The 24135-nt window shown below is 35.3% G+C and overlaps 1 protein-coding gene across 1 annotated transcript in view; it reads right to left on the minus strand.

Moving 5' to 3' along the window:
- Positions 1–8292: 8292 nt before the first annotated feature.
- The window catches only part of LOC144969409 (midasin-like), a 173158-nt gene continuing 157315 nt past the window's right edge, over positions 8293–24135 (minus strand). The window contains exons 96-106 of the mRNA XM_078908521.1: positions 23262–23363; positions 21710–22066; positions 16105–16335; positions 14984–15067; positions 14577–14692; positions 13070–13244; positions 12105–12178; positions 11202–11316; positions 10285–10497; positions 9486–9533; positions 8293–8556 (exon numbers count right to left, since the gene is read on the minus strand). Of these exons, the coding sequence (XP_078764647.1) occupies positions 8419–8556; positions 9486–9533; positions 10285–10497; positions 11202–11316; positions 12105–12178; positions 13070–13244; positions 14577–14692; positions 14984–15067; positions 16105–16335; positions 21710–22066; positions 23262–23363 (1653 nt within the window). The 3' untranslated portion in view covers positions 8293–8418. The remainder of the gene's footprint in view (positions 8557–9485; positions 9534–10284; positions 10498–11201; positions 11317–12104; positions 12179–13069; positions 13245–14576; positions 14693–14983; positions 15068–16104; positions 16336–21709; positions 22067–23261; positions 23364–24135) is intronic.

The following is a 24135-nucleotide window of genomic DNA, read 5'->3' on the forward strand; positions in this document are numbered from 1 at the left end:
ACATCTGAAATTCCTTAAAACTCCCCCAGATTCCATAATCATGGACAACAACAACCCATCCTGATACCGGACATCCTCATATCAAGGATAAATAAATTCGTCAGCCCCATAGTTACGAGATATCAATCAAGCCATACCATAACAAAGTCACTCCCGTAGAATACAGGGATCCTACTTTGCTTATAAGTTTACGGAGAAAACAAGATTGATGCCTTTCTCACAATAACACCCACACTACGTAGTTTAATTCAAACTTCCGGGCCATAGGTGCATGATCTGATACGACCTGTATCAACAAAAGAAGGGTTGTTCCGGAGGGATTACAATAACAACAACAACTAATACTACGGCGACGTACATCCTGTCGTAAACTGACGCCTACACGGAAGCATTTCGTTACAGTGGCCTATACCCTGACCCAGGGTGAAAAAGGCAATGATGATGATGATGATAGAGAGGGATGGAAACTGTTTGTCTGTGGCCTATACCCTGACCCGGGGTGAAAAAGGCAATGATGATGATGATGATAGAGAGGGATGGAAACTGTTTGTCTGTGGCCTATACCCTGACCCGGGGTGAAAAAGGCAATGACGATGATGATGATGATGATAGGCTATTAGCGTTATATCCTAAGCGCGTCAGACAGGTTCTCACGTTGATAGAATAAAAGAAGCTGACGTCACTTGGCTCTTTTAAAATTGTTTTTATCTCGCCAGTTGGATGATTCGTTCTCAGTAAAGCCCTTTTTTAAAACAGACTTTTAACATTGAAGGTTACACATAGTTTTGTATGTTGCCAGTTTCATCTGGATGGCAAAGTTTTTTAGTATTCTATCTAAACACATACCATAAATTAAAATAACAACAACAAACAAACAAGCAAAAAAAAACAAACAAAAACAAATAAACAACAACAAAAACAAATAAACAAAAATAGGGACTATCTCTGGTTCTGCGGGACTTTTGGCTCTGAAAGACAGCGTTGTCCAGATTGCCGGGGTTTTATTTGTCAAAACTGTTTAACGGTTGGTTCCGTTTCCGGTCCATGCCATGAAGGAGTGGGTTACAGTTACAGTTTTGGGACAAAAGATCGAGACAGTTGATGGTTTGTTTTCCCCTCAAAATTAAAATAATGATTCTCCAAAACTGAAATATGTCTCTTGTCCATATAGATAGTTCGAAGTTGACGTCACGCAGGTCTTTGTTATTGTTTTTTGCCATCCGCGTTTATGAGTAATTCTCACTGTATTAACCTGACTATAAACGATCATGGCTACACAACGTTTTGTGTGTTGGCCCGTTATACTTCCGGATGGCAATGTTGTGAGCTCCTTAGCCAAGCGCATACTATCTATAACATTGCTTCATACACATAGCACCTTAACACACATGCTGGCCTTCAAAAGCTAAGACCACTTGCACTGGACAGAGAATTATGAAAACAAATAACTAACTGGATATTAAGAACAGACTGAAACACTCGGAGTAACACACACACACACTCACACACACACACACACACACACACACACACATTGTTCACGGCAAGCATCCATATAGACAGCACAGCCATATTATTCATTCATGTTTTCTGTGTTACTTTCATACTACATAAAATATTTTTTTCTCATCATTTTCTGCGCGTCCTGAAGAAGACGCAGGGTCGAAACGTCCATTGTTTTTTGTTTTTTTTTGTTCGATTGATTTTATGAAATAAATTGTTTCGCGATGTGCGAGTCACAATACGCTTCAACAGTCGTAACGTCACATCCTTCCTAATGACGCATGGTAACTTAGTAACACTGGCTCTAAACTATCGGAACAATGGCGGACGCCGTATGAAATATTTCTCCGGCGAGCATAAAAGCGTATCCAGAGAAAAAAAAACACATAAATTTGATCATGTTCTGACTTTTACACATTCTGATCACAAGGCATATGAAAAGTTCTAGCCAGCATGAAGAATAAAAAGTAATGATTTTCTTTGTTTAGAACCAATATGGCCGCCGTTGCCGGGAGGTGTGACATCAGACTATTGAATCCAATAACTCTCGGTATAATATGATTACGGAGTGTCTATTCGTCCTTCAGGTCGTATTCTTAAAAAGTGTCTAGCCGACCTTCAGTGCTTATGCAAATGAGGTAGGCGTGAAATACGTAAAGGGCAATTGACGGAAAGGCCGTTGTTTATATTTGTCACAAAGAAATTAAGTGATATTATGAAAACTTATGCTAAATAGGATGAAACGAGTATTTGTTTGCTAAATCGAACAACACCAACCCTAACAAGTTCTAATGCTTTCCCAAACACACGTCATAAGGTGTTACACATCATCATTGCCACCGCCATCATCGTCGTCATCATCATTGTACCTAATCAGAAATAGAAAAACAATATCTCTTGCGCAGTCTTCACTTCTTATCTTGGATTGTTAGTCACAAGCACAAGATTGATAACGTGACCTCGTATTCGTATCTTTTAAAATTCACTTCCAGTGTTTTGTTTATGATAAAATTGAAAGACTTGAAATAAAATAGTGGCGTAACAAAAAACGATACCTTAAAGATAAATAAAAAAAGCAAAACTACAAAAACTTAAGAAAAATACCCCCAAAAAAATAAAACACACACACACACACACACACACGCAAGGCAACCAAACTTTCAGGCTTAGCAAAGTCATCAAGAGACAATAAATAACATCCAAGAGAATACACACTCACACTAACAATCACATCCGACTGCTTCCCTCACAGAAAAAGGCCTCCAAACTGTGGGCAAAACCAAGTCACACTATTTATTGGTCAAGGACAGAATTTCACTAATTACAAGCAACAGCTACCAAATTCTAATGAGGAAAATCTGTTTTGTTCTTTGCCCGAAGCATCGATCGTATGTCCAAATGGTCAAGATAATCAATATTTTGGAGAAACATTAAAAAAAACAAAAAACAACAGTCACAACTAGCGCGTTTAGTAAAATTTGTATGTACGATTTTATCATACTGATACTATGCGTTTAGGTAAAATACCCACAACATCCGTCAGCCGGATTGAACGTATCAACACACAAAACTATGTATAACATTGAACGTTTATAGTCTGATTTATATGATTTAGTGAGATCTGATGATTAAAATGGCTGTCTAAAAACAATAATAAAGGAGCTGAATGACGTCAATTTCGTTCCTTCTAAACAGCAGTATGTTTGTAACGAGCAAGTCCATACATAATATATAGATGGTACACACTTGCCTTAACTCACTCAACCCAACACTGACCTTCTTGGGATTTGACTGTGGCTACTTTTACCCCATCATTATTTACAAATTTTAAGCAAATTATTAAAACTACTGGGTTTTTTTTTTTTGGGGGGGGGGGGGGGGGGGTATCTTTTTTTTTACATGATATATTATGTATTTGAATAAAACTATGAACAAGAAATTTCTATTAAATTGAGTTTTTTTAAAATTTGCTTTTTTTTTTTACAATTTTGAAAAGTATTAACATTTTCTTAGCAGAGTGTACAGCATGGGGGTAGAGGGCTAATACAGTGTAGTAATAATAACAATAGTAGACGACGACACAAAAACATTTGTTGTAATCTTGGTTGACTGCAGTCGATTGGAGAGAATTAAGTGAGTTCTGTTCACCTCTATGGGCTGTCTCAGCGGTAATAATAGGGAACAAAGGTGTGATGTCAAAAAACTGGTTCCTATCTCATTGGAAGTGTAAAACCGCTTTTCCGGAGGACTGAATACATACCTTGCGTAAATAATCTTCAGGGTTCAGAGTGATGGCATCTTATTTTCTTGTCTAAACATATCCTGGTCGTCAATAAAGATCATTCTGTTACCTGGTTGATGTCAACCATTCATAATATAGGAATATCTACTGCATCGGCGCCTTTATCAACGTTTTATTTTGTTTTTAAGGGTTTTACGGTGTTTACGACACATTAAGGTTATATCAGCGCCAGTAAAAAGGAAGAACATGGGATAGTAAAAAGTTCTAGAATTACAATACTCTTCAACAGTCGTAACGTCACTTCCTTCCTAATGACGCATGGTAACTTAGTAACACTGGCTCTAAACTATCGGAACAATGGCGGATGCCCTTATGAAATATTTCTCAGACGAGCATAAAAGCGTGTCCAGAGGAAAAAAAACCCCATAAATTTGATAATGTTTTGACTTGTACACATTCTGATCACAAGGCATATGAAAAGTTCTAGCCAGCATGAAGAATAAAAAGTAATGATTTTCTTTGTTTAGAACCAAGATGGCCGCCGTTGCCGGGCGGCGTGACATCAGACTATTGTATCCAATTAAAGTACCCAAGAAAAGGTAAGACAAAGGGGAATTGGTTCAAATAGGAAACACGTGTAGATTCCAAGAGCACACTATCAAAGTACTTAGTTTGAGATCACCTAAGTCTCATCCAGAGACAAGCACAGGTTCCAACTATGAGGGATTACTCAAATGTTTACAAATCATATATAATATGTAAACAAAACAGAATACAGTGCATAACAGTAACAGAGAGATGAATTACAAGACAAAAAAATATCATCTCCCAAAACTCTAACTTTACATTTGACTGTTTCCCTCTCAAATAGGCTATCCAGAGCCTGGACAAAACCAAGTAATCTCATTCCAAGACAAAGACAGAAACGTTTGTTTTTATGTTTTTAAGGGTTTTACGGCGCTTGCAACACATTTAGGTCATATCAGCGCCAGTAAAAAGGAAGAAAATGGATAGTAAAAAGTTCTAGAATTACAATTAAAGCATTCAAGAAAAGGTAAGACAAAGGGGAACTGGGAACAAATATGGATCAGATGTAGATTCCAAGAGCAAACCACCAATGTACTTAGTTTGAGATCACCTATAAGTCTCATCCGGACACATGCACAAAATCCAACAGAGAGGAATACACTCAAGTGCTTACATTATACACTAAAAATAACAAATATAATAATACATAACAGAGAGATGATTTACAAGGAAAAAAAATATCATCTCCCAAAACAATAACTATGCATTTGACTGTTTCCCTCCCAGCCAAGACTCCAACCAGGGCCAGGACAAAATCAAGTAACCTCATTTCAAGACAAAGACAGAAACATGTCGGAAAACAGATATAGGGGGATATAAGACACAGTAAGTGCCTCCCAGCCCACAATGGGAGGTAAGGAACCCCACCCAGCTTTATCAACTATATGAGCAAGTGTTAGTTATTCAATATTCAGGATTTAGTATTATATGTCAAATGTTCACATGAATGACTCTCTAGATCTTGATTACTATTTAATTTGTTACAATAAACATACTAAATATGTTCAATGTGCTTTACAAGGGTTCCCAAGCCAACAACAGCACTTATCATGTAGGACGAGACATGATACTTGTAAGGCGATAGTTAATTATTTTGAGAGTCGACGACGCTGTTAATGACCAGATACTCATTTTACACCCAAGTATCATGAGAGAATGTGAATAAAGAGCCATTTACAAGGAGTCAACTTTGCGCTGCTCAGAGTGGAATTTAAACCATGGACCTACAGATCTGAAGACAAATGTAATACCACTATACTACAAAGCCGAACATGTGTACTCGACATTGTGATATAGCGGGTGGTTGGATGGGAGCATCACCCTTGAATCATATACCTATGATGTTCGCATGGGTGTACGATCCGATAGTGATGTCGTTTCTTCTTCTCTTTACTAGCCTTTCCTGCTTCTTTGGTTTGTGATTGTATTTTTGACAGGGGATATTTTTTTTCCTGTAAATCTTCTGCCTGTTTGTTCTTGGTTATTTATAATTTAGCTTATGATATCTTTAGGTTATGATTTTGATTTACATTTGTACTATTTTTGTTAGATTGCTTGTTTTTTTTTGTTTCAGCGGTCTCTCATATAACCTCAATTGTGTTGGAAGAGACCTAAAGCAACAAACAACAACAAACATTGTGATATACAAACTACTGTTATTAATTAAACTCTGTATTTCGTAGAGAATCTGGTAGTGAATTAATCTGTTTAACAGTGGGAGAGTTGTATCAAGGGATTAGATCATTAAAAGGTAATCTCCTTCTCTAAATCTCAAAAGACGCTGTTACAGGGTTAATCATTTTTACGAAAAATTCAAAGGTTCATATCATTCTATTCTATTTTTTTAAAAAGGGTTTTACGGCGCTTGCAACACATTAAGGTCATATCAGCGCCAGTAAAAAGGAAGAAAATGGGATAGTAAAAAGTTCTAGAATTACAATTAAAGCACCCAAGAAAAGGTAAGACAAAGGGAATTGGTTCAAATAAGAAACGGGTGTAGATTCCAAGAGCACACTATCAAAGTACTTAGTTTGAGATCACCAAAAGTCTCATCCAGACACAAGCACAGGTCACTACTAAGAGGAACATACTCAAATGTTCTACAAATCGTATATAATATATAGTAAACATAGAGAGATGATTTACAAGGAAAAAAATATCATCTCCCAAAACTAACTATATATTTGACTTTCAGCTAGAGTATCCGGCCAGGGCCAAGACAAAACCAAGTAATCTCATTCCAAGACAAAGACAGAGTGAGTTGGAAGACAGGTGTAAGGGGATAGAAGACAGTAAGTGCCTCCCTGCCCACTATGGGAGGCCAGGAACCCCACCCAGCATTCTATTTTAAAGGACATTAACGAACGGTAACATTATGGAGCATCAATCACAAGAGTCCAGGCAGAGAAAAGTTCTCTATATCTGAAGTGTTTGATTTTTGTCAATCTCTCTGTACACATATTTTTCTATCACCCCTGCCATCTCTTTCACTTTTGTGCACAATCTTTATGTACATGCCTTTCTTCCACACCCTAACCCCCTCCCCCCTCCGACGATATGAAATGTGTTATATCAGGATCCTGTTGAAAGTCAAAAACAAAACAATCTCTTTAGACATAAATACATTTATTACTTATATAATCATTCATACAAAGTCAAAAACAAAACAATCTCTTTAGACATAAATACATTTATTACTTATATAATCATTCATACAATGAAAGTAATCAACAATAATTAACATGACATCGTTTAATTGAATTCTACATTTAAATTACAAAATTACATTTGTTATTCATACAACCTTTCCGTCTTTGACTCTAAAGCAAAATAAATACCCATTTTGCTAACACCAACATTTAAATAAAAAAACTCAGGTCATAAAACTCAAAATAAACCTTGAAACTTTTGGATACACTATATATATAGCACTCCAAATACGAAAATACAAAAATTATCGTCGGAGGGGGAAGAGGGTTAGGGTGTGGAAGAAAGGCATGTATAACTCAATAATAAATCTATTATTTCCTACAACAGCAAAACTAAGAACCGGTCTGCTTTTAAAAGTTGTTTATATAAACTTCTGTAAATATGCATTGACATGGTGCTTGAATACTTTGTATGATAAATCGGATTTATTTACTTATCAATATTATATCAATATCATCAACAATTCAAATATAACTCAATAATAAATCTATTACTCACTTTTACATTTAGATACCAATTCACAGGTTTATCAACTCATTCATTAAATCATTCAGACAAATGTAAAATCATTTTATATACAGCAGTATATTATAGGAATTGAAAGTCAGAGTTAAAGGGTCACTACAGCATCAAGAGATATATAGGAATTTGCTCCTCTTATTTCTTAGTAGTGTAAATGTTGCTGCTCGAAGCTCGAAGAAATAAATAATAACGTGAAGTTGAATGTAAGCTTCAATTTAATTACAAAAACAGATCAAATGAACGTTTCTGGTTTCCGGAAACCAGAAACGTTCATTTGATCTGTTGTTGTAATTAAATTGAAGCTTACATTCAACTTCACGTTATTATTGATTATTTCTTAGTTGCATTTTGGTTGTAATCCTCCCTGGCCAAAATAATGTAGAGTATACATTGCTAACTTGTGGAAATAGATATTATGAAACTCTAAGAGCTGAGCAATCTAACAATAAAGAAAACTAGAAATATTTATTAACCAGTAATTATAATCATAATCTGTTGTCTGCGGTAATGAACGCTGTAGAGCAATTTTTCTGTGTATGAGACATTGCAATTTAATCAGTTTTAACAATTGTTCATTTATACAGAATAATATAATTCATTAATTTGCTAAGATTTAAGTCGTATTTCACAATAGTAAAACCCATCATCTACGTCATCAACAAATAGTAATAATAATATGCATTTTAAAAATTAATGAAATGAAAAACAAAATATACAAATAATAATAATCGTAATAATAATCATGATAATAATAATAATAATAATAATAATAATAATAATAATAATAATAATAATAATAATAACAATAATAATAATAATAATTACAAGAACAAGCTTCATCACCACCATCATCATCATCTGTCCCCTGCGGTGACCAGTTCAAACCATTGCCTGAGAGCATTACTCAGTATGTGTGGCATTGTGTTAATGTCTCGTAGTATGATGTAGAATGGGAAGGGGAACAACTCCAGGTATGTCTTGATCTCACCAATCTAAATTTGTGGAGAAAAACAAAAATCAAAAAATTATCATTCCTAAAAAATAATAGTATCTATAAAATAGTCGGAATGTTTAATTACAGTCAGGGGATACGTTTTAGTAGAAAAGAAGGACGTAGGTATGAATGAATGAATGAATGAATGAATGAATGAATGAATGAATGAATGAATGAATGAATGAATGAATGAATGAATGAATGAATGAATGAATTTATATAGCGCCTAGATCCACAATGTGCTCAGAGGCGCTTTACAATATGCAAATAAAACAAAACAATAAATTAATAATTTAAGCATAAAATCTATTATATTTGAATAGCATCAATCAATTTGTAATAATAAGTAAGTAAGTAAGTAGGAATCCGCATGCCCAATTTAAAAGAACAAATGACAATAAACTACTTGGGAATCAAATTTTGGAATTCTAACCAAATTCACTTTAAATTCAATTTTCCATGGGACTGTAGCTCACATATTTGAGGTAAAAAAACAACTTTTCCCACAATCTGTTTTCAAAAAGTTTTTCCACCATTGTTTGATAAAAATCAGAAAAAATGTGAATGAAACAGTGCCAGATAAAGCAGAAAGAAGAATACAAGACAAAAACACCCCCAAAAAATCAGCCTGCCTAGACCGGGCATCGAACCTCATATCTCCTGATTACTGGTCAGATGGGCACGCCATAAACACCTATTCAGAATTTTGTCTTACACCAGTGTGTGTTCGCTAACTCGTCACTTCCTCATTGTTTAGTAGTAAAATGAAATATTATTATTATGCCCCTGCTCTTCTTTTGGTTCAGTTTTTAGAATTCAGTTTGAATACAAAATTGTTTTTTTTTTCCTTTTTCTTTAAAAAGAGAATTAGCTTGAGACCATCCTGGACATTAAAACATAAAAGACACACACAATGACAATATCTACCTTTCCTGATGAATCTATGATGGGAACTCTAGAATCCAAGATGGAACCCTGAGGATTGGAAATGTTTATTAATGAAGATCATTATTATTAAAATAATGTAGATCGTAGAAAAATCATCACAATTTGTTTTCATCATAACTACCACATTCGGTCAAAATAAGGAACAAATTCAAATTCGTTACTACTACTACTATTGCAAAAGGTAACATTCTAACACATCTAAAAAACTTGTCGAAGAAAGATAGTTTTTATTTTAAAATCTTTATCAGACTTAAAATAAAACCTTGCTCAACAAAGTTCAGAAAATTCTAAGATCTTGAATATAAATTGCCTTTTCAACCCATAGCTGTCACAACCAATGAGCTGACAGGATCTGTTCATTGAAGGAAAGCAATACAATATAATTTAATGACATAAATAATACTGATATGAGAAGAGGATATTAAAAAAAAAAAAAAAGAATAAATGTGACCATTTATATAACAGCCTTTTTCCACCATACACATGCTTAATTGTAAACCATGAAGAACTGAATTTCAATTTCGTAAATCACATGTTTGGTGCCCTTTTTGTACAAGCACTCTCCCTGTATCCATCCATGTCTACAGCCCAGCACCCACTTACATCAAAATATGTGTACAATGTCTTACTGAAAGATACAATGCCCATTCAGATAATACAATTCTTGTCAATCACCCAGTCATTGACAATATTCAACACTGCTAGACTGTGCTAAAAGAAAAGACTCTATAATTCGGCCAATTCTTAAGTCAACACCACACCATTATACAAATCTTACCTTCATGTCAGGGTTGTCCATAATGAGGAATACCAAAAATATTCTTGCTGCCCGAGCCTTTTGCACAGCCTTCTTGACTGTGTCCATGCCCTCTCTGAACACGCCGTGTCCGTCAGAGAGAATCAACAACAGCTGTGCTGTCTCCTCATTGCCCACTGTGCTGGGTTGCCGCATCTTGGCCTCTTGCATGAGAGCTACAGCTGTGTCCAGAAGCTGTTGTGGGTCAGCAAAAGAAAAAATAAATTATCAAAGGTGGTGGAACTTAAAATTTGTTTTCAGGTGGGGGCCAGTAATTTCAATTAGAGGAGTATCCAACTAAAGTGTAAACACGCCCAGTTTGATTGGAATATTGCAGTGATAAGATTGATGAGTTTAATACTAGATCTGGTGAAAAGTAATCTGTGGTATTTAAACTTCCTATTCACAAAGGATCCGGCTTTTGTACTTTAAAAAGACTTAGATACTTAAAAATTGGCAGCAGCTTCTAATGGCTTCACACTAAAATGATGAATGGTTGCTTCTGATAGACAGAATATGGACCTTCGTCTGTCCAATGTTTCCTTTTGCTGCTGCAGACGCCTGGCAAATCCAGTTTCAGGAAGCCAACATCCCCACCCCTCAAGAGGGACAAAATTTTTCTTTGAATATGGAGAACAAATGATCCAAAGTGGAATAGTCACGGGAGAATCAAAAGAGTAGGATATGTAGATTAACTGATTTGCATAAAAACACAAAGATATTGTGTTTGAATATTTAGAAATGGGAGATTACTTTTGTATGATGTGGTGTAAAAATAGTATTCAAAATGCTAGAATTCTTTTTAAAAAAAATATTTTAATTAATCATTTCTCTATGACCCCCTTCCTTAATTTTTTTTATTTTGTTAAAAAAAAAAAGGAATCACCCAATTTACTGACCTGTCCATATTTGGTCTGTTTCTGCTCACATTTCAGTTGCTGCAGAATGGTGGCTCCTGATTGGTTGGTGAAGGGGTCACCAAAGGGATGAAGGAGGCGAACGTCCTCACCAAAACTGTTAGCAGAAGAGAAAATAAAAGGATAAAGGTGATAATATTGAGGATATTAAAACTATTCAATTTAAAATAAAACTGTACACACAAGAGGACAGCAAGATTTCATTGCAAGATAAAAAATAGTCGGTAAATTGGTTAAGTGTATTCTAAACCCTGTTGTACTTTTATTGTTTTATGCTATAGTTTACATCTTATGAGAAGACATTAAACAATGAAACGATTGTACTAAACACATGTTCATTAACTTTATTTCAAATATAATTCTTCATGCAGTGAGATTTCACAAAACATGTCTTACATTGAGTGAGGCAGTTAAGGCAGCCAAAAAATAAATCCCAAACAAACTAAAAATAATAATAATAAAATAAAACCAATACACCCAAGCATAGTGATAACCATTACCAAACACAACTTTTAACAAATCCACATATATATATATATATATATATATATATATATATATATATATATATATATATATATATATATATATATATATATATATATATATATATATATATATATATATATATATATATTATATATATATATATACACTAATCTTACAGGGCAATAAAAAGTATTAAAAATTATGCTTGAGCATACAAACTAATCATTTATTCGATGCAATGCGTGTAGCCTCTACTATTAAAAAACGCAAACTAAAGAGGTTTTATACTTATTCCTTAATAATAAGTTTAAAAATTCGAAATCTTTGAAAATCTTTAAATAATTCAGGTTGACTATCATGCTAGACAAACACGTAGTTTTGATAACCATTGCTTACCTACAAATGGCCAATTCCCCAGACTCCAGCAAGGTTAAAGCATTCGATACCAAGGCAAGGGATTCAAACGCCAACTAGATAGATGGATAAAACAACAATCGAAACTTGAATATTACACCTTCAGGAGTATAATAAAGCTTTAGGGTATATGTCTTCTAAACTTATTCAACAAATAGTATAAGAAAGCTTTAGGGTATATGTCTTTTAAACTTATTCAACAAATAGTATAAGAAAGCTTTAGGGTATATGTCTTCTAAACTTATTCAACAAATAGTATAAGAAAGCTTTAGGGTATATGTCTTCTAAACTTATTCAACAAATAGTATAATAAAGCTTTAGGGTATATGTCTTCTAAATTTATTCAACAAATAGTATAAGAAAGCTTTAGGGTATATGTCTTCTAAATTTATTCAACAAATAGTATAATAAAGCTTTAGGGTATATGTCTTCTAAACTTATTCAACAAATAGTATAATAAAGCTTTAGGGTATATGTCTTCTAAACTTATTCAACAAATAGTATAAGCAAGCTTTAGGGTATGTGTCTTCTAAACTTATTCAACAAATAGTATAATAAAGCTTTAGGGTACATGTCTTCTATACTAATTCAACAAATAAAGAGTGGTAAAGATTTGGTCATGACTACTACAAACATATTGATAACAGTTTCCCTGGTTTGGAAATAACAGCTTGGGACTAATTTTCTATCAAAGCAAAGATTCTTTCGGTTACAGCAAGAAATAATGACATCGAAGGACAAAGACAGTTGGATAGAAATTCTTGCCAAGACAGATTATATCAGCTCAAGTACAAGTACTCACAACGAAATGGGATTAAAATGAATAAACTATATGTTTTATGAGATGCCAGAGACGATGAAGGTGAAGGAGAAAAAGAAGAGTACGTGGCTACCTATTCGTTACATGAAACTGAATACAAGGCAAGAATCTGTGTCACAATCCATACCTGTTTGGTGTGATTATCAGCCATACTGGCCGAGTCATCAACGGCCATCATGATTTGGTACTGTCTCTTACTGGGCTTGCTTCGACGCAGCCATATCTTGTCTTTGCGGAACTGGGATGCAATGTATGGAATCACTTTACGCATGTTTAACCTCTTGCCAGTGCGATAGTCACCTCTGTTGGATTGGAAAATCAGTGTGTTACATTACAACATCCATGTAATAGCAACTAGTAATGATGAATGACGTTTATTCAGAATAATTCCACCTAGGTGCTGGACACACATTGTACAAAAGCAAATGATTTGTGTAAATTTCATCCGTTAATCAACTCAATTGTAATCGAGTCAATAATGTAGGGAAAACAATGTGTCATATGAAACACAAACTGTTCTCTCATTGGTCAGCAGAATGATCTTATAAATAAAAATAAATAATAAAATTCCCTTTATTCATCCCCAAGGGGAAATTTGTCTTTAGGGTCTATTCCAAGGGAAGACTGGAATAACCCAGGCGTCAGCCGCAGCTAGCAGCGCCGCAAAGTGAGCTAGGGCGAGGTGACTTGCTCAAGGCCACACAACATAGCGGCGGGTGATTGAACTCGGTACATTTCGGGTAGGAAGCAAAGACTGCACCACTGAGCCACGCTGCCACCTTAACCGTTCTTCTTCTTCTTCTTCTTCTTCTTCTTCAAATACCAAGTCTGTGCCAGACATCGGTGATCATGGGATGCCATTCATCTCTCTGATCAGATAACCTCAGAAAACTAATATTACTCTTCTCTTTCTTTGTCACCCAGCTGTTCCTATTTGTTTTTTTGATTACTCAAAAGCATTCTTAACGGTATGGTCCAAATTTCAATTATTTATGTCTACTATTTAATATTTCTTAGTAAGGCAGAGTTTCTTCAAAAAGTTTGCATTTTAAGAAAGAATTTCTATATCTTTCTTCACAACACAACCTTTATAAATAATTATCTTTAACCTATTTTCTAAGACCAGAAAGTTTTCGTTTCTCCATCATGTCACCTGTGTATATAATGTAAATGCTGCTCGAAGAAATAAATAACAATGTGAAATTGAATGTAAGCTTCAATTTCATATATAAAAACAGATAAAATGGACGTTTAGGGGTTTCCCCTTTATCAACAAAACAAGATGAATGAAACACTACAGACGAATGAGATGATGTGGTAGTGGCATTGTTAAAATGAATACACCTGTGTATAGAAAACTTGTCCATGTGAATCGGCTACTTAAGTGGACTGATGGAGAGGAAATAGTTGAGCTTAGAGTAACTTCACATTACATTGAATAAAGTGTTGGTTGTACTATATTATTAACATGTGGAATGTTTTTTATACTTCATATTTGGTTCTAATTCATAAAAAGATTTCCGCACCAAATCTTTTAAAATATTCTAGATTTCATTCAGGACTGAAATAAAATTTGATCGGTAGATCTAAATCTAAAATAATTATTTGCTCAATTTTCATATTTTGTCTCATACTTCAGTTTGGTAGCCAAGGAAGGTTCGAGAAGAAGTCTCAGCTGCTCACATAATTCCTGGGACAGAGAGCTGGTGATGGTTAAATATTTCTGCCAGGCTTCAGAGGCTGCCATTGCCTGAGGAGATTATGAATGATAAGTAATTAAAATTTTACGAAAAAGAAAAAAAGGCTGCTCTTCCTAAACAGAATTTATGAAATTTGGCAAACTATTTAAATAAAAAATACATGAAACCTTTTTTTTTTTGGTAACAGATCATTGGGGTTATAAAGAATGTGGATAAGGATGAATCAAATAAATAAATTAATTAATTAATCAGTAATAAATAAATAGATAAAGAAAGAAAGAAAAATTAATTATAAAATATAATTATAAAAATAAATTTAAAATACAATAAAAATATCTGACCATTGCATTGTCTTCAGGGTGAGACCAGACTCGAACACATCCCTCCAGCTCTGACCTCAAAGTCTCCACGTCCATGTCCAGGGGCTGTGGAAAAATCAAACAAATAACAAAATAGCAACTTATGAGAATGAAAAGATTTAAAAAAAAAACTTAAGATGGATGCCTTGAAAATCTTTTATTTTGATAAAGTTACAAAATAGCGTTGATGACAAAATACATGGAAAGGAATGTTTTAAGCTCAAACCTTTTTCAAATATAAATGTATCCTTTTATGTGACCCCCCCCCCCCCTTTTTTTTTTTTAAATAAAACAAATAATAATGTCGCTATTTGGTAATGTAAATATTAAAAAAGAAGGGTTATCTAATTTTATTTTTTAATTATTCATTTGTTTTTGTTTTTTCTTTCATAAAGGACCTACATTCATTATCCTCAATCCTATCCATTAAACTCGCGTTAAATTCGATTTTTAGTGTATGATCCACTCTTAGATGGTCCCAAATTGATGTGGAGGGCCACATATAACAAAAATACGAATCTATATAATTCCAGATCACAAGATTAAAAGTGTAGAGTAGTTTGTTAAAGCTTGATGAGTCAATTTTTTCCCCCATATACAAGCTGGATTGAAACGTAAACTTTATTTCAAGTTTCCATTGGTTCAAGATCTTCATTAAATTAATTTTAATTAGAAGTTTTACACACAATAAAATTATAGACCAAAAGGTAAGACTCTAGAGCAAATAATCGTTGATGTCTGAAAATGCTGAAAAAACAGTGAAAACCACCCTTCAATACTCTTCAACAGTCGTAACGTCACTTCCTTCCTCATGACGCATGGTAACTTAGTAACACTAGCTCTAAACTATCAGAACAATGACGGTTGCCCGTATGAAATATTTCTCCGGCAAGCATAAAAGCGTTTCCAGAGGAAAAAACCCCATAAATTTGATAATGTTTTGACTTTTACACATTCTGATCACAAGGCAAATGAAAAGTTCTAGCCAGCATGAAGAATAAAAAGTAATGATTTTCTTTGTTTAGAACCAAGATGGCCACCGTTGCCGGGAGGCGTGACATCAGACTATTGAATCCTATTGAATTATAATAAACAATTCTTACCTCATCGTCAGTTTTGAGATTCTCCAAGACGGTGTGCACTGTGGAATGTGGAGCTCCCTGCACTGTCATTGTCAAGATCCTCTCCCCCTCCACCTCCACCTTGGGTCTATTCTTGCCACTCTCCTCCCCATCCTCATCCTCCTCCTCCATTGCCTCCTCCCCGTTATCCCCCTCCTTCTCAGCGACTGACTTTGATTTACTGGGTCGTTTCTCTGGAGCTTTTGACTCCTCCTGAAATGGTCAAGAAATGATGTGACGTAATGTGACAAAATGTGACCCATCGTCTCAAAACGGTATTAAGTCGGAGCGAACCATATGCTTAAAAGCCGAATTAAATGTTAAACTGGTCAAAACTATAAATGGTTGGCATTAGCACCCTAAAATATGGTATCCATTCTCCTCAATAAAACATACAAACTCAACACAAGTCTGATATTTCTGGCTATAAATTCAATTTTCAACATCTTAACTATCCCGACTTAATACCGTTTTGAGACGAAGGGTCACGAATGAGAACATTTGTATGGCCCCCACTATCCATTTAAAATGCTTAATGGAGCTGCCCAAGTTTTAATTTTTTTAAAACTAGGATTTAATATGAGTATAGTATAGTGACCAAAAGCAGTTGCTTGAATTTTGCTCTAGCATGAGTTGCAAATTACTTTTATCAATACCTTTTGTTATTTTGGTTACAAAAATCATTATTGCTGGTGAGTTTCATCTTAGGCTATAAGCCTGGTGATATTATCATTTTCACACTGACTTCATAGCATTACAAAGGAAATCATTGCTTATTATATATTTTGACAGGAGAATAAACTAACCAATATTTTGTCCCTTCAATCATAAAAATGAATCACAAATCTGGAACGATTATTAAAAAGTCACTTCAAATCTGTGTATCCAAAATGCTTAGTTACAAAATAAATAACAATGTGAAATTGAATGTAAGCTTCAATTTTATTACAAAAACAGATCAAATGAATGTTTCGGGTTTCTTCTTTATCAACATAACAGGATGAATGAAACACTACAGATGAATGAGATAATGTGGTAGTGGCGTTGTCAAGATAAATAAACAAAACATTTGTTGATAAAGGGGAAACCCGAAACGTTCATTTGATCTGCTTTTGTAATAAAATTGAAGCTTACATTCAATTTCATATTGTTGTTTATTTCTTCGAGCTTCGAGCAGCAACATTTACATTAGTTACAAAATAAACACTTATCATTAAAGTGGTCAGTATAGAGAAATCCATTGAATTCAAGTTATCTTTCATCATTGAATAACCTATGGGACTTTGTTTATGAATGATTCCAAGGAGATAAATTAGTTTCTTGTTAAAATATGATTTAAACATTTGAATAAAGCAAATGATTTTACCATCATCATTTGTTTGTAAATCTCACCTTTATATTACAAAGTCATCACTCACGTTCACAGTACCAATTAACCAAAATACAATACATTTATAAAAGGAAGTGGTTATTCAGTATCAGATACTGAATAGTGTTTTTCCACTATTCAGTATCCGCAAGGAACTCTTTTTTATAGAGAGAGTGAAAAGTGCGACAATCTCGGTTGAATGTAAATAAACTGCTGACCGACTTCCAGATTGAACACGTGCTAAAATTATTAAAACAAAAGTTTTAATAGACAGAAGGAATTATAAAAATATTGGGGAAAAAAAAAAAAGTTATCCCTGCTGGGTGTTCTTTTATTTTTATTATTATTGTTATTATTATTATTATTATTATTATTATTATTATTATTATTATTATTATTATTATTATTATTATTATTATTATTTCTACTTACATACTATTATTATTATTATTTTTGTTGTTGTAATCGTCGTCATCATCATTATTATGATTATGATTAATTTTTTTTTATCAAGTAGTTGGAGTAATTTAATCAGTTATCGATTTATTACGAATATCTTTTATGTGTTATAATCTCGTTGTTGTTTTTCATTGATGTGCTCTTCTATTGTTTATTACTTTTTAAAATCTTGCTTTTTTCTGTTTGTCTCATTTCTTGTTGTTGTTGTTGTCGTTGTTTGTTTGTTTGTTTTTTTTGTTTTGTCATCTAAGACAAACCCGATTCATTATAAATATGTGAACAGACTTTCTGCCTTTTTAATTGAGCGATGTACTTCCGTGAATTAATTGCCGTACTATATTAAAATTTACGTGTAATGATAATAATAATAATAATAATAATAATAATAATAATAATAATAATAATAATAATAATAATAATAATAATAATAATAATAAATAATAATAATAATAATAATAATAATAATAATAATAATAATAATAATAATAATAATAATAATAATAATAATAATTTAAATAAATACTGAGTATTAGACTACAATTGACATCTATTTACAGAATACACGTGGTATTTTTAGGGGTGTTTCTTTTTTTACGAAACACGCCGAAACCCGACAAAGTTATGGGAAGTAGGCAGCAGTGGGGAGTGAACCTGGGACTGGGTTTCGTAAAAAAAAGCAATTACTTTTTTTACGAAACCCGACAATATCCGACAAAGTTATGGAAAGAAAGTAGGCAACAGTGGGGGAGTAAACCCGAGACTCAGGGAACTGTACACTATTGGGGAGTAAACCTAAGTCTATGGTTTTTCGACGGGTTTTGGCGGGTTTTGTAAAAAAGGAATTGCTTCATTCTTGTCTGGTACCCAACTCCCATAGTCCGGCTTCATTTCCCACTGGCATCCATCTTCCATAGTCCCAGGTTCATTTCCACTGATATCCTCTTCTCACAGTCCCAGGTTCACTCCCAACCGGTGTGCACTTCCCTGAGTCCCGGTTCATTGCCCAATGGTGCCCACTTCCCATAACTTTTGACAATTTCGGTAGGTTTCGAAATAAAAGTACATTCTGAGCTCACTGTCCACTGGTATCAGCCTCTCGCAGTCCCAGGTTCAATCCCCATTGGTGTCCGAATCCCAGATTCACTCCCCACTGCTGCCTGCTTCCCATAACTTTGTCGGGTTTTGGCGAGTTTCGTAAAAAAGTAATTCCCCCTCCCCTTGGTATTGCTTTTTTACAAAAACCAGAGTCCCAGGTTCACTCCCCACAAGTGTACACTTCCCTGAATCTCAGGATCACCCCCCACTGTTGCCTACTTCAATAAGTTTGTCGGATATTGCCAGTTTCGTCGGGTTTCGTAAAAAAGTAATTGCTTTTATATGAAACTCGCTGAAACCCGCCGAAAACCAGAGTCCCAGGTTCACTCCCTACTGGTGTACACTTCCATGAATCTCAAGTTAACCCCCAATGTTGCTTACTTCCCATAACTTTGTCGGATATTGCCAGGTTTCGTAAAAAGGTAATTGCTTTTATGTGAAACTCGCTGAAACCTGCCGAAAACCATAGTCTCAGGTTCACTCCCCACTGGTGTACACTTCCCTTAGTCTCAGGTTCACTCCCCATTATTTGCCTACTTTCCATAACTTTGCCCCATTTTGATGGCATTTCGTAAACAAAAAGTAATTGCTTTTTTTTTTACAAAACCCGCCGAAACCCAGACCCAGGTTCACTCCCCATGTGGTGTACACTTCCATGAATCTCAAGTTCCCTCCCCACTGTTGCCTACTTCCCATAACTTTGTCGGATATTGCCAGGTTTCGTAAAAAGGTAATTGCTTTATGTGAAACTAGCTGAAACCCGCCAAAAACCATAGTCTCAGGTTCACTCCCCACTGGTGTACACTTCCATGAATCTCAGGTTCACTCCCCACTGTTGCCTACTTCCCATAACTTTGTCGGATATTGCCGGGATTCATAAAAAAGTAATTGCTTTTATGTGAATCGTACTGAAACCCGCCGAAAACCATAGTCTCAGGTTCACTCCCTACTGGTGTACACTTCCCTTAGTCTCAGGTTCACTCCCCATTATTTGCCTACTTTCCATAACTTTGCCCCATTTTGTTGGCATTTCCTAAACAAAAAGTAAATGCTTTTTTTTTTACAAAACCCGCCGTAACCCAGACCCAGGTTCACTCCCCACTGGTGTACACTTCCATGAATCTCAAGTTCCCTCCCCACTGTTGCCTACTTCCCATAACTTTGTCGGATATTGCCAGGTTTCGTAAAAAGGTAATTGCTTTTATGTGAAACTAGCTGAAACCCGCCAAAAACCATAGTCTCAGGTTCACTCCCCACTGGTGTACACTTCCCTGAGTCTCAGGTTCACTCCCCACTGTTGCCTACTTCCCACAACTTTGTCGGATATTGCCGGGTTTCGTAAAAAAGTAATTGCTTTTATGTGAAACTCGCTGAAACCCGCCGAAAACCATAGTCTCAGGTTCACTCCCCACTGTGTACACTTCCCTTAGTCTCAGGTTCACTCCCCATTATTTGCCTACTTTCCATAACTTTGCCCCATTCTGTTGGGATTTGGCGCATTTCGTAAACAAAAAGTAATTGCTTTTTTTTTACAGAACCCGCCGAAACCCAGACCCAGGTTCACTCCCCACTGGTGTACATTTCCATGGATCTCAGGTTCACTCCCCACTGTTGCCTACTACCCATAACTTTGTCGGATATTGCCAGGTTTCGTCGGGTTTTGTTAAAAAATAATTGCTTTTATATGAAATTAGCTGAAGGCCGCCGAAAACCATAGTCTCAGGTTCACTCCCCACTGGTGTACACTTCACTGTCTCAGGTTCAGTCCCCACGCTTTGCCTACTTTCCACAACTTTGCCGCATATTGTCGGGTTTCGTAAAAACGTAACCCCCCCCCCCCCCCCCCCCCACCCTCCCCCATTTTGTTATTGCTGTTTTACAAAACCCAGAGTCCCAGGTTCACTCCCCACTGGTGTACACTACCCTGAATCTCAGGTTCATCCCCTCCTTTCGCCCCCCCCCCCCCCCTTACACACACACACACGCTGCTGCATACCTCCCATAACTTTGCCGGATATTGCCAGGTGTCGTCGGGTTTCGTAAAAAAGTAATTGCTTTTTATTACGAAGCCCGACGAAACCCAGTCCCAGGTTCACTCCCCACAGGTGTACACTTCTCTGAGTCCCAGATTTACTCCCACAGCTGCCCTCTTCCCATAACTTTGTCAGGTTTCGGAAAAAAAACACCGTATTAAGGTGCAAAACCACTATTCAGTGTCAGATACTGAATAGTACAAAACCACTATTCAGTATCAGATACTGAATAGTGGAAAACCGCTATTCAGTATCTGATACTGAATAGTGCAAAACCACTATTCAGTATCAGATACTGAATAGTGCTAGCCTTTATAAAACGAGCAGACCTATCAGCCTTATGGGAGGGGGGTGTGTGTTCCCAATACATAGCTCAGTTGGTTGAGCAGTCGCTTCACACACAAAGAGACTGAGTTCGAGCACAGGTGAAGTCAAGATTTTTTTTCTGACCCTCCATGTCCACCCAACAGTGATAGGGTAGCTGGGTCTGTTACATCTGGCAGAAAGTACTTTGCGATAGATTAGCATCCTATCTAAAAGATAGCAAGCACTTGTTATTGTCCGTTTCACGCTATAGAAACCAGGATAAACTCCAGCTCATGGCTCTAAAAAGGACTACAATCAGCCTTACCTCTTCTTCCTCTACCTCTTCCTCCATGAGAACATCCTCATCCTCCAATTCATTTCCCTCCTCATCCTCCTTGTCAGGTATGGCTTGTTTCTCATCAAGCTGTTCCTTTGTGGCCACATCGACAGCCTGGGCATCGTAACTCTCCTTGGCATCTTTCACGTGCTCGTACTCCAGAGCTTTATTATTCAAAGACTCATCAGCCATATCATCAGCTTCCTCATCATCATCGTTTTTATCTCCCTCATTCTCTCCATCTTCAGATTCCTTTTTGGTGTCCTTGGCCTTCAGCTTTCGGTGCTCCTTGTCCTTTGACCCCATGGACCTGTCTTTGTTGGATTCTCCAGGATTTCTTTGACTCTGATAAAATATGAATGGCATTTATATTTATATCATTCCACAGTACAAAAACAAATTGCATTGAAAAAAAATATTCTGCCAGAAAACCGTTATTTAAATATGAATCAATAAAGATAACTCCCAATAATTTGTCAAATCGACTCAAACCCAGACATAAAAAAACAACAACTCAGATTCAAGTTTAAAAAAACAACAAATCCCGGCCATAATCAATCAATATTTGAGGTAGAATTTTTCTGGCCAAATTTTAAAAAAATAAAGTTCTGTGAAAGTATGCCAGAATTGAGGAAATTATTGAGTAGAAAAATATGTCTTGAGAAGAAAAAAAACCATCACTATAAATGGAAAAATCACATTCAATGGTCAATAAGACTGGAATGGCAGCCAATGTTTTTGTTTGTTTTCAAGGGATATACAGCGCTTGCAACACATTTAGGTTATATCAGCGCCAGTAAAAAGGAAGAAAATGGGATAGTAAAAAGTTCTAGAATTACAATTAAAGCACCCAAGAAAAAGTAAGACAAAGGGGAATTGAGAACAAATAGGGATCAGATGTAGATTCCAAGAGCATACCACCAATGTACTTAGTTTGAAATCACCTACAAGTTTCATCCAGACACAAGCACAAAATCCAACAAAGAGGAACACACTCAAATGCTTACATTATACATTCAAAATAAAAACAATAATACATAACAGAGAGATGATTTACAAGGAAAAAAATATCATCTCCCAAACAATAACTATGCATTTGACTGTTTCCCCCTCAGCCAGGACTCCGACGAGGGCCCGGAAAAAACCAAGTAATCTCATTCCAAGACAAAGACAGAAAGCATGTTGGATAACAGATATAAGGGAATAGAAGACACAGTATGTACCTCCCTGCCCGCTATGGGAGGTCAGGATCCCCACCCAGATGGCAGCCAAATCCTTAATAGAAATGGCAAACCCCTAGATATAGAACAAGATTGCAGAGCACTCTGAAATAATTATAAGTAAGATGCATTATCCATTATCCAAGACGTGAAACGACAACAAAATCCGGTAGATTGTCTATATCATTAACAATTAAAACATCTTAATGATACAACAAACAGTCCTAACCCCAACCCCTCCTGACCTGTTTGTCTATATCATTAACAATTAAAACATCTTAATGATACAACAAACAGTCCTAACCCCAACCCCTCCTGACCTGTTTGTCTTGCAACTGTTCCATATCATCCGCCATTTTCTGAGACTTGTCACCCCTGTGACCTTCTTGTTTTTCTGCCGAGGACAATCCAGCAGCATCTCTCTGGAATGGATAAAAATCAGTCATGGTTGAAAACAACATAAAAAACAAAAACACAACCTTAATTTGTTTTTTTTTTAAAGAAGAAAATGAAAATAAAGAATATGTATATGTTAAGTTTTAATACGACATTAACAAAAAAATAATTGAAAATTGAAAATTCATGTTTCTGGTTTTTCCTTCAACAAAATATTGTATTTTTAACATGAAACAGGAGCAAATTGATAAAGAAGGAAAAAGTATCCCCTGTTTCTTTGTGTAATAGTTCTGTAATTTGATAAAATAAAAATCTGAATCTTCAATTCATTCCATGTTTTGTTTTATTGTTTTGTATTGAGGGGATCCCAATAGCTTGGATGATAGAGGACACGCTTCACACACAAGGGGATAAGTATTGATCCAAGCGGCAGTTCAGATTTATCTCTGACCCCCGTGTCTACTCAGTAGTAATTGGGTATCTGGGTCTGTTAAATCTGCTGTAAAGTACCTTGACTGACGTCCTTTCCAAAAGGTAACAAGCAATTGCTACTGTCAGGATAAACTCCAATTCCATGGGGTCTTATTACTCTGAAGGATTTTTTTTTTTTTTGTATTATGAAAATTGACACTTGTTTTCTTTGTTTTCTTTTGAATATATTTGTGTTGTTTTGAAAAATAGAAACCAAATTTAGCTTCTAATATTTCATATCCAGATCACATTGAATTCTCTTTTGATAAATTAAACCAATTTCTTTTCATTTAAACACAGTGACTTCACCAATTATATTACTTTCTA

Source organism: Berghia stephanieae, chromosome 3, assembly GCF_034508935.2.
Source record: "Berghia stephanieae isolate SIO BIC M18660-M18661 chromosome 3, UCSD_Bste_1.3, whole genome shotgun sequence".
In the NCBI taxonomy this organism is placed as follows: Eukaryota; Metazoa; Mollusca; class Gastropoda; order Nudibranchia; family Aeolidiidae; genus Berghia; species Berghia stephanieae.